This window comes from Carassius gibelio, chromosome A11 (genome assembly GCF_023724105.1).
Source record: "Carassius gibelio isolate Cgi1373 ecotype wild population from Czech Republic chromosome A11, carGib1.2-hapl.c, whole genome shotgun sequence".
Lineage (NCBI taxonomy): Eukaryota > Metazoa > Chordata > Actinopteri > Cypriniformes > Cyprinidae > Carassius > Carassius gibelio.
Window position 1 is genome coordinate 16829046 of NC_068381.1, and position 11920 is coordinate 16840965.

General features: G+C 37.7%; 1 protein-coding gene across 2 annotated transcripts; it reads left to right on the forward strand.

Annotated features, from left to right (window-relative positions):
• Positions 1–1232: 1232 nt before the first annotated feature.
• LOC128022505 (membralin-like) lies at positions 1233–11862 on the forward strand. 2 transcript variants are annotated; one of them, XM_052610144.1, is made up of 11 exons: positions 1233–2242; positions 3464–3760; positions 5669–5831; positions 6289–6399; positions 6968–7090; positions 7169–7269; positions 7397–7454; positions 7551–7634; positions 7811–7943; positions 9336–9435; positions 9533–11862. In XM_052610144.1, the coding sequence occupies exons 1-11, from the start codon at positions 2039–2041 to the stop codon at positions 10187–10189; spliced, it is 2031 nt and encodes a 676-aa protein (XP_052466104.1). In that variant the 5' UTR covers positions 1233–2038; the 3' UTR covers positions 10190–11862. The 2 variants fall into 2 exon arrangements, with proteins under 2 accessions (XP_052466104.1, XP_052466105.1); XM_052610145.1 differs by having other exon boundaries at positions 1279–2242; positions 5669–5777.
• The last annotated feature ends 58 nt before the right edge of the window (positions 11863–11920 follow it).

Here is an 11920-nt window from a genome sequence, read left to right on the forward strand (position 1 = left end):
TTCAGAGACAGAGGCACTTCTTTCAGGCAAAAGTGTATTAATTTTACTTTTGGTGTGAAAGGGTCTTTACACAATAGCCAAAATTGTTTTTTTTGTTATTAAACAAAATAAGCAAGCCTAGCATAGGTGACAAAATGTAATGCAAAATTAACATCATGCATTACTTTCCATTATAAAAAAGTGACTTGATTTGTTTTTGTTTTTTTTATGGAGTAACTCAATGCTGCAGTGCATTACTTTTAAAAAGTAACTTTCCCCAACACTGGTCAATAGTGTGGCAAAGTATCACTGCTCAAACAGATGTCTCTCAAACCAAACACTTTTCTGTTGGTCAACTTGAACATTAGCAGAATCTGCAGGGGGAATATTTTCGCCCTTGGGTTAAACTCCCAAGTCCACGACTTCCTATTGAAATGAATGGAAGTGTCCTCTGAAATCTATCTATCTATTCTTGAGATACTTTTTTTCCGGGTTATGTGATGAATAAAGTTAAAAGGACAGTGTTTATTTAAAATAGAAATCTTTTATATCAAAATGAGTCTTTATTATAATTTTATATAAATTTAACACATCCTTGCTGAATAACAGCATTTATTTCTTTTTTTTTTTTAAAAATTACTGACCCCAAATGTTTGAACAGCAGTGTTGTTACAAAAGATTTATATTTTGAAGAAATGCTGTTCTTTTAAACTTTTTAATCACCAAAGAATCATGTAAAAAGTATTACAGGTTCAAATAAATAAATAAATAAAATTTAAACCAATATTGTTAGTAAATCAGCGTATTAGAGTGATTTCTGAAGGATCATGTGACAAAGAAGACTGGAGTAGTGATGCTGGAAATCCATCACAATGAGAAAAACCAAAGAATACATTTCTGATGTGTCCTGTGTTCATCCTACCACAGCCAGGCGCTATACAAATATAATGTTAGGAATAATACTTTCACCGAGTGACATGTACCGTGGATTCTGAACTGTCTAGCCCTTCCACTCTTCAGTAACCTGTCCTATTTTATAACTTATTTCTTATCAGCTAGAGTAACTATTTTCTAGTACTTATAAACAATGCGCTGTTTGACTTTAGTAGTTAAAATAAAATAAAATAAAATAAAGTATATTATTGGGATTCAATGAATTAAAGAAAAATGTACAAATGATCCGTTTCGCTGGTCACAAATCACGTGACTCGATGTCAGGTGACTAACCGCGGAAGCGAGACCCGAGTGGAAACGCTTTCCTCGTTAAACTCTTCTTCGCTTCACTCCCAAGTCCGCTCCGCTCCTGACCACAAAATCGTTGTGTAAACAGATGGTCTGTAAGACAGGTTGCAGTCGCTGCCATCGGATGGTTCAGGCGGGATACAATCAAGTATCTCCGGCCTTATTTAAGAGGACATCGTCAGCGTTATATGTGGAGGTGTTCGTTTAAAAGCAAACCTAACATACGGGTTCTTCAGGGAAAGCTCGGCTAACTTGTTAGCTTAACACTGTTAGCAGACGTGCTGTGCGTGATATTCCAGTTTTCTTACTTTCTTTTAAAACTCTCAGCTACGACGTCCAAACTCGAGTGGATATTATGTTCTTAGCAGGCGTTTGTGAAAATAAATGGGTGAGTTACCAAGTTTAATTAGTCTGGTTGCGGTGAGAGTGTATGCAGGAGGCCTCAGACACATCTGCAGGACTTATTTAGTCTAAAACACAATTTACCAGTCTGAAATACTCCTCTGGGCTCAATATATAAGACACATGATCCGCTGGTGTGCCAAATGCTCTAAAGCTTTAACAGTTTGCAAGCTCGCTAGGTCATGACATGGTAGGAGGGGAAGGAGCCTTGCCCACCAACATCCTTACAGTTTCACCATCTTTGGGCCGTTTTTGTGGTGATCTCTTAAGGTCAGTGCAGTTTAGTTGCAGCAGGATCATCATCAGTGTGTGCTGATGCTGTGTGACCCGCCTGATCATCTCAATCTGCGCACATTGCTGGCTGCTTGACCTCAGCTGGTCTTTCTCCTTGTCAAGTCACTGAACAACGACCATCATGTCCGACAACCAGGGCAATGTGAACAACAACAACGTCCCACTGAACAACAACCGGATCCGGAACCCAGCGATGAACCAGAACCCCCTGATCAACGTGAGAGACCGACTCTTCCACGCCTTGTTCTTTAAGATGGCAGTCACATATGCTAGACTCTTCCCACCATCCTTCAGACGAATGTTTGAGTTCCTCGTGTTGTTGAAGGTGAGCTTTGACATTCCTGTAATGTGTTCCCAGAAGCCCTAAACATGCTCTTTTTTGATCCTCATTCGTCCTCCTCCTCCTCACCTGTGTTAGGATGCAGGATGCCATGCTCACTACACATCATGTAATATAAATAAAATATTAAATATTCACACATTGCTTTAGCTTCACATAATATTTAAGATCCATTGACAAGGCTGTCGTCAGACTTTGGAACTGACACAAGGCACCACAAAAAGGTTAGTTGGCCAAACGTTGCGTTATCAGCCGGAGTGATAATCTTAAAACACAGATATTGGCTGATTGATCAGCCTGAACTGTAGAGCAAGATAGAAATCCAGATGTGGAAACAAGAGTAAACTGCAGTAGCCTTTATTTATTACTCTGTTATAAACACAGAAGCACTGCAGAAGAAGGAAGGCACTCGAATGCTTGTGACATGTGGATCTACTTCAAAAATTACCTGTTAAGGTAGAGAATAGTGTTTTTATTTTGTGTTTACATTTTTTGTCATTTTTAACTAGTTTTTATACTTTATATATATATATATATATATATATATATATATATATATATATATATATATATATATATATATATATATATATAAAATAATATTATTATTATTATTATTATAATAGTTTTTATTAGTATTTATTTCCGTTTTAGTATTATCTATTTCAGTACATCCGATTATACTATTGGAAAATGAGAAATGTTGCTTTGACCGCTAGCTGTAGATATGTTCAGTTAACGTTTATTATATTTCAAGTAACAAGTACGTTTTAGGTCATTAAAGTAACCCTGTATCCAACAAAACCTTTGCGTTAATACATTTGTTATTCGAATACATTTTATTTGACAAAAGATCAATAGTGTTTGCTGAACATATAAACACATTTGTGGCATATTAAAAATCATAAATAAAATAAAAAGTTTGTAAAAAATATTTGGAAAACGCAAATGTGTGTTATCCACTGACAAAGCTGTTGGAAGATTAATTAATTATTATAGTTTTTTTTTTTTTAATCAGATGAAATTAATTCTGTCCTATATTTTCAGTTAAAAAAAAAGGTTTCTATGATGAAATTATTTAAATTATCTCTATTTCAGTGTAAGAATTGTGACTTATAAAATATAAAATTAGTGTTTTTTTTTATATATTATATGTTGTTATGGAAGTGCAATGTTTAATGCTTTGTTGCGAATTTGATTTGGCAGGCATTGTTTATGCTCTTCATCCTGGCCTACATCCACATTGCCTTCTCCCGCTCTCCAATCAACTGTCTGGAGCACGTGCGGGAGAAATGGCCCCGCGACGGCATCCTGCGCGTGGAGATCCAGCGCAACTCCAGCCGCGCGCCCATCTTTCTGCAGTTCTACGAGACGGAGGGAATCCAGGGCCTCATGAAAGAACCAGAGGAGGACGGAAGTGAACCCAGACAGCCAATGGTGCCCACAGACGCTGAGGAGGAGGAAGAGATGACCATGGAGATGTTTGACAACAGCACAGTACGGGTGAGTTTAGGACAAAGGAACGGGAAAACTAGGATAGGGAGCCAGCCATAATTCATATAAAAACTACTAATTGTTATTTATTTACTCATTCTCATATTCTCCCAAAAATGAATGCTGTTAACGCGTCAAATCAATATTAGTTTCTGATATTTGATATTGTTAACGAGATATTATTTCACTATTATCATTATATATCTCACCCTCGAAGCATTCTAGGTGTACGTGAACTTCTTCTTTCAGAATAATCCAATTTGAGTTATATTAAAAATTGTCTTTGCTCTTCCAAAATGAGTGTAAGCTGGTGTTTGTTGTCGACAGTTCAGAAGACGTGAAATAAAGTGTGCGCATCTGTAATAAAACATCCCTAACATGACCCCGAGGGGTGAATAAAGGCCCCCTATAGTGAATCCATACGTTTTTGTAAGATAAATATCCAGATTTCAAATGTAATAAACACTTTTTTTCTAACATTTGCTGAATATGTGATGTGGAAGACATGCAGGCGGAAGATGGAAGACGTATGCATCACACGTGCGCTTCTGGGAAATGTAGGAAATTTAAGAAAAAACAAAGTTTCTTTACTTTGGCAAAGGAGAGCCAGTCTCCTCTTGGCTTATTTCGAAATCCTCCCACGTTTTTCTTTACAAATCTTCGTTTTGTGCTTTTAAATTGTGACCAGCGTTTTGTTTTGTTCTGTTCTGTTTGTTTTGCGCTCGTCACTAACGAACTACAACATCCGCCTGCATGTCTTCTGGTTCCCCACAGTCAGAAGAAGTGAGGAAAAAAAGGGTTTATTACGTTTGAAATCTGGATATTTATTTTACAAAAACACATTGAATCGCTACACAGGACCTTTATTCACCCCCTCGAGCCGTGTGAGGGATGTTTTACTACAGATACGTTACGCACTTTATTTCGCATTGAACAACAAACACCCGCTTACCCCATTGAAAGGCTTGGAAGAGCAAGGACAATTTTTAATGCAGCTCCGATTGGATTATACTGAAAGAAGAAAGTCCCATACACCTAGGATGCTTCAAGGTCGAGTAGAACATTGACTAATTAAAGTTTTTAGTTGAACTAACCCTCTAAATGTTCTTTTTAACTTTTATAACAGATCTCTATAAATGCCTTTGATTAGAAAAGAGATGCATGAATGTTCTTGAAAAATGTTGCTCCTTTCAGCTCTTTTCTATAAAATTATATAGAATTGATGTGAAAATAGTGGAGTAGTGTGCAGCTGCCAAGCAGTTAATCAATATAAATTTTAATATTTGTTAATTTAAATAATTGTATTTGTATTCATTTATGCAATACTGTTACTATTACTACTATCAATAAGTCACTTATTGTTAATGTTAATAATACTATAGTTATCTTTGATATAAGAATATAATGAATAATATGAAAAGATCAGAAGCCTAAAAGTAAATCAATATTTATTTCTAATTTAATATTTGTTAATTAAATTGTGTTAGTTCTAATAATAAAGTATTGTAACTTTTATTACTATTACGAAGTTAAGAGTTATTAATTAATTGCTTTCAATATTATTATTGTTATTAACAATTTCTATAAAATATATAATATTATGTAAATATATTTTTAGAATAAATATAGACTTTATTATATAATGTTAACCCAGCAATTTCAGTCTGGTCCTCATATAAAAGTTGTATGAGGGCTATGGTACTTGTGTATTTATTTGTATATATATATTATTTTTTGTGGGTGCTACTAGTAAAAAATTGCTTTTTTCGAAAGTCCTCATATGGTCAATAAATTATGATAGGATAGAATATTGTATTGTGAATTATTCCACTGAAATGGCCTCTGTTCTCCAGATGGTTCTGACAGACTGTGTCCTCTGTCTCTGTCTCTCTGTCTCTCTCTCACACACACATGCAGTTTGAGCTGGACATCGAGCCACGTCTGAATCCGTCGATGAGTGGCGGTGTTCCTGGCTCCAGCCTGAATGAATCCCAGGATCTGTCCTTCAGCCAGGCGTCCTCTAAAGGTATGCAGCCGCTGAGGGAGACTGTCTCCGAGATTGAGATGCTAACTCGAGCAGGTAAACATCTCAAATAGCCATCTGGTGCATCCCTCTACCTTCTCTTCCTCCTTTGTGAATTCATTCCCTGTCCTCCCTCTCTCCATCCAGTGCAGCCCTTCTCATTTCCCCCGCTCAGATTTCATTTCTGTTCCCACATTCTGTTATAACCTTACCCTTCCCAGAGGCCACGTGTGCTGTGTCATAAGAAACAATCACAATGGCCTGTTGTAAGGATGGTTTCAGGGTGTCAGTCCACCAAATTAAAGCTTGAAAACCCAAAATGAGAACATAGACATCTCTATTTTGCATATTAAATGTTTCCTTAAACACACGCGCACACATAAAAAAGAAAAAAAAAATCTATGACAGCATACTCAGTCTATTTTTTCAATACAGAAACTTTGTAGAACAATTAGTGTGAATTTACAGCCTTTTAGATTAGTAGAATTTCTAAATTCAGTGTTTGTTTGTGTAGTGTGGCCACAAGAAGAGTATATTGTCGAATATTCTTTGGAATATGGATTCCTACGCCTGTCCCAGGCCACACGGCAGCGACTCAACATCCCTGTTATGGTGGTGACCCTGGGTGAGTACATCACACCCTCCAGGCCATCAACATAAAAACCAGGCAAAACCCAGAATTGTGTTCCATGGAAGAAAGCATGATGAATCGTATTTTAATCATTAATTGTAAATCATTTATTCATGGTGTTGGTTGCCAGATGTCAAATGTCTGAATTCCCCAATCAGAGTTGTTCTCTGAAAAAGATACATTTCTGTCCAGTGGTTTACGTAATCTATCCAACCTGGAAACCATCTGCATGCGCTCTCTCTACATTATAGAAAAAGTGATTATAAGCTGAAAACATGTCTTTTGGAGTTCAGTGATCTCTGTTGACACATTCTGCTCAAATAAAAGAGTTTTCTTTCAGATTTGCTGTGACTAAATCTGCAACCAAGTCATTCGAGTTCTCTTTGTTTTTTTTTGTTTTTTTGTGAAAGTGCAGTAATTTTGGTATAATGTAAAAAAAAAAAAATTAAATAAATTAATTAATAAATAAATTGACAATTAATGTGCAGTTCTATAATAAAGTCATATAGGTTTGAATGAGATGTGAGGGAGTTGTACTTCAGCTCTCTCTGCCTGTGTTCAGACCCCATGAAGGATGAGTGCTTTGGAGACGGTTTCAGCCGCTTCCTCCTGGATGAATGCCTGGGCTATGACGATATCCTGATGTCCAGTGTGAAGGCTTTAGCAGAGAACGAGGAAAACAAAGGTCAATTAGATGTTCTCTCTTAAGAATGTTATTTTTTTTTTCTTGATGATGCTTTAACTATGATTTGTTTGTTTTTAGGGTTTCTGAGGAACGTGGTCTCTGGAGAACACTACCGTTTCGTCAGTATGTGGATGGCTCGTACATCCTACCTGGCAGCCTTTGTAATCATGGTTATCTTTGTGAGTATTTTTCTCTACTGTAGCAGCGCCTTCACTACAGATGCTCTTTAGTGATTGGACTGTAAGTGTGATGTCATCATATTCTCTTTTTATTCTCATATACTCAATTCTTCATATATTTTCTCAGACTTTGTCCGTGTCCATGCTGCTGCGGTACTCGCACCACCAGATTTTCGTCTTTATAGGTAAGCTCCCATCAGCCTCTTGGGTCTTTAACACTGTGAATAAGCCATTATTTGTAACATGACTATCTCTCTGATGTTCGCTTTTGGTTTTCCCAGTGGACCTTCTCCAGATGTTGGAGATGAATATGACCATTGCCTTCCCTGCTGCCCCTCTCCTCACTGTCATCCTGGCTCTTGTTGGTAGGTAGAGCTCACTGCTGGGGCTTACAGATGTTCTCATGTCTTTATTAGTCTTCTATCAACTTGATGTCTGATCTTTTATTTTCTTGACTCGTCATTGGTCACATGAAAATCTATTAAGACATTTTGTGAAGTCGTTTGATACCAAATACTCTCTTTGTTGATCCTGCCTGCAGGAATGGAGGCCATCATGTCTGAGTTTTTCAATGACACAACCACTGCCTTTTACATCATCCTCATTGTTTGGTTGGCGGACCAATACGATGCCATCTGCTGCCACACCAATACAAGCAAGCGCCACTGGCTCAGGTATGTAATCACATCGGCACAGGTAAATGCCAGTGGTTCAGATGTCTTACCAGTTTCCTCTACTGCTTTTTTATATTCACTTCACGTTTACATGTATGGGTTTGGCAACTGATTTGTCCAAAGCGACTTCATTCTAGGTATAGGTGTTATCAATTCATGCATTCCCCGGGAACTCAAACCATGGCCTTCGCATTGCTAGTGCCATGCTTTACTGTTTGAGCTACAGGAAAGCTGCAGAACAAAAATGTATCTAAACACAATCTCACATTTCAGCTTGACTTGTTCCACACAGACTGGAATTAATTGTTTTGATAACTATGATATCTTGAAATGAATAATCTGCCTTTCCAAAACATCTTCAACATTTGCATATAGTTGTCACCTTTTTACCCCTAGAGGAATTCACACAGAACTTTCAAAACTGGTCATGAAGCATCCATAAGCGCTTGTTCACTGTGGTTGTATGTAGTGTTGTCACGGTACCACAATTTCAGTATTCGGTACCGATACCAGTGAAAACCCACAGTTCTCGGTACCAATACCAAAACAAAACACAAAAATATGCTAATTAAAAAAAACACACTTTTTATCACTAAAAATACAACCTATGCCGTTCTTTATACTTATTTACAATTGTGTTTAAAGTTTTTCTACAAGTGTAGAAAAAGAAAGTTGTGAAAAACAGAAAACAAGTTTCACCCAAATTTATTTTGTCTTTTAATTAATGAAATTTAAACACATTTTATTTTTGGTAAATAAAGGGGATTTGCTATTAAAATTAAAACATGTAAGATATATATTGTGTGATTTATTTCTTTAAAAAAATAAAGTTTTATTACATTTTTCAACAGTAGTAGCAGTATCACATACATTGTACTAAATAATAATATTTCTAGCACAATGCCTCTATGTAAAAATGAACTTTTCTTTTGCAACCCTCTACGCACACCTTGGCAATATAATCGCCATTGGCTAGTAAAATTTTTAGTTTACTCGCAAGACTGATATACTATTTTACACACACACACACAAGATTACAATCAGTTTATCTTTGTAAAATGGCACAGCTTCCTCAATCTCAACTTTTTAATCAGTCAGTCAAGCATTATTCAAGCATTACTCAATCTGAATTCGTAAAAATAATTTTCAGAGCTTTTTTAAAGATTGAAGTATCGTCACTTTCTTTTGGAAACAATTTTGGGTACTCAGGAGCATTATGTGTGTGGCTTACTTAGATGCTTCCTATTAAATCAGTCACTTATGAGGTTCCATTTCAGTGTGAGCTCCCTATCTAGAGAATGAACAGAAAGGCAGCTCACTAGGGTTGTTTTGGTGGTTAATGCAATGCTATCGATTATTGCATCTAAAAGATCTCTTGTGCTGTTTTTCCAGGTTCTTTTATCTGTATCACTTTGCCTTCTATGCATATCATTACCGCTTTAATGGCCAGTACAGCAGTTTGGCTTTGGTCACTTCCTGGCTCTTCGTTCAGGTATTTTATTTAATCTTTTTTAAGTGTAACCGGGGAATTTGGAATTGCATAGAATTGTTTGTTGCTCATGAGCTTTTTTTGTTTTTGTCTTGCGCAGCACTCAATGATCTATTTTTTCCACCACTACGAGCTGCCGGCCATCCTGCAGCAGATCCGGATCCAGGAGATGCTGCTTCAGAACCAGCAGGTGGGTCAAGGAAACCAGACTGCATTGCAGGACAATCTCAACAACAACACTAGCAGTGCACATGCTGGTCAAGCTAACGCAGCTGCTAATGTGAACACTAATGGCCAGGACCGACAAGATGCTCAGGACCAACCTCAGCTCGAAACCCACAATGATTTGGTGGTAAATACTGGTCTGTCAAACTCCGACCTCGACTGGATGGCTGAGATCGCCATTGGCCCAGACGTCCTGTCAGTTTCACATTTGAGCGACTCTCTTTTGGAGTCAGGAGGGATCCAGGAACCAACGTCGTCCAACGCAGGGGTAACGGAGCTGCGTGGTCGGAGCACAGCAGGAGAGAACCAAGTCAGAAACATTAGCGCGGCAAGCGTTGCTGCGGGAAGGGGTTGTGCTCAGGGTCTGGGTCCCCCTGGTGATGGAGGAGGGCAGACAGAATCTGAAACGTCCTCTGCAGTGACCTCACACACAGACTCTAGAGTTGCAGAAACGCTTAAAGGTGACACGGACTGGGAAGTCAAGACGGAGAGCAAAAGCGACAGCTCGGACTCCCACTCTGCCCCGGCTTGAGTCAAGCTCCCCCAGTCAGAACGAATGAATTCACGCTTTACAGTCGCAACCCCTCTCTGCAAATTAATCTGGAAGGCATCAAGGAGAAACCGTGATGGGGCTATATATAATTACATCCTGGAAACCTGTAACATGAACATGAGGAGGGCCGAAGCAGACTTCCGGTGTCTAGTCATGTTCTTAAGAGTAAATTCGTATTGAATTGTCAAATGATACCATGTGTCAGGATGTGATCATTGAAGTCTTTACATGTGTTTTTTTTTTGTTTTTTTTTACATGGTTGAAACTTTTAATACAGGGAGTATTCCGTTTAAAATGTGATGTATCGCTCAATGATGGTACTTTCGTTGCTCCTGATTATGGAGTTACACAATCTGAATCCACATTGTACTTTGCACATCTTGTGCAAGGTTTGTTTCGGCTTTCTTTCCACTTCCTCTACTGATATAACATTAATGCTGCCTAAGCAGTGAAAATTCATTAAGTCACGTTAAAATTGTTTTGGTCCCTACTACGTTTGTTCACTACAGCGAGCCATCAAAATGTTCCTTATGCGATTTGAAGTCTCGCTCACGACCTGCCGTTGTGTTCAGGTTTGGTATTGTCATATGTATGGAGCAGTTTGACTCCTGAATCCGATGCTATTAGTGGTCAGAAGTGCTTTGATGTAGTTTATTGGTCGAGTCTGCCAGTCAAAAGAAGTAGACTGGTGATGTCAGAGCAACATTATACTAAGAATAAGTCCTCCTTCCACTCTGTCATGAGGTAATTTCTGTGTTTTCTAAACTTCATCAAGAAACATTTGTTTTTGTGGATAGTTTAGATGGATGGATGTTGTCTTTTGCACACTCATCAGCAAGTTGTTGGTTTTTCTTCAGGTGAAGACTGGCTTTGAGAGAGCGAGTGGATAGATTATTGCCTTATGCTTCTAAAACCGAACAATGACCTTGTATTTCCATCTTTGGTCATGTACATTGGGGTCGATAGCCTTACCAGAGGCTTCAAAGCCAGTAGAGAAAATAAAAACTGAAGCAGGAATGAACATGTAGTTACTTAAGCAGACATTTTTTGAAACCGCAGTAAGCAGAAGCTCAGACTGTACTCATTTCACAGCATTGCAGCCCATCAGCTGAAGTCACTGATCTGGAAATCTGTTGTCTTTAAATATTCTGCTTTTGTAGAGGTTTCTCCATATGTTTGACTTGGGATGATCGGAGGGTGTCTACAGTACAGACTTGTTGATCTTCATGACCATGTGTAAAAACGCACCGCAAACTAAGAGAACAAAGCAAACTGTTGTCTGTTGTGACATATGACTGTGGATTGGGAGGGTCATTTAAAGGCTATGCAACATGGCAAATTAAAGCCAGGCTCTGTCTTTTACATCTTTTTTTTTTTTTTTTTAATTGTGCAATATTTTGTAAGGCTACGATCCATAAAGGATTCGAGGTCTGAAAGATTGATTTATTGTTTCATGATCAGTTTTGTGCCTATTTGCCATTGTCAGAGGAAACAGATGATTGTAGTGATTGAATGCATTGTGTAGGATGTCTAGACACAAACTGAAAATAATAATTCTCAGTTCTGTGATAAACTTGATTTTGTCACTCAGATGTATTTAATTGTAATGTTTAAGAACTGCATAAAGAGATGAAATTAATTTCCACTTAGAACGCTTTGGTTGTGGTTATTTCATCTTTCAGTGGCCTGTTTCACAAAACTAGTTCAATA

Coding starts and splice junctions, on each gene's coding strand:
- LOC128022505 (XM_052610144.1), top strand. CDS start 2,039: ATGTCCGACAACCAGGGCAATGTGAACAACAACAACGTCCCACTGAAC. Junction 7,455..7,550: donor CCAGATTTTCGTCTTTATAG/GTAAGCTCCCAT, acceptor TGGTTTTCCCAG/TGGACCTTCTCCAGATGTTG. Junction 7,635..7,810: donor TGTCATCCTGGCTCTTGTTG/GTAGGTAGAGCT, acceptor TCCTGCCTGCAG/GAATGGAGGCCATCATGTCT.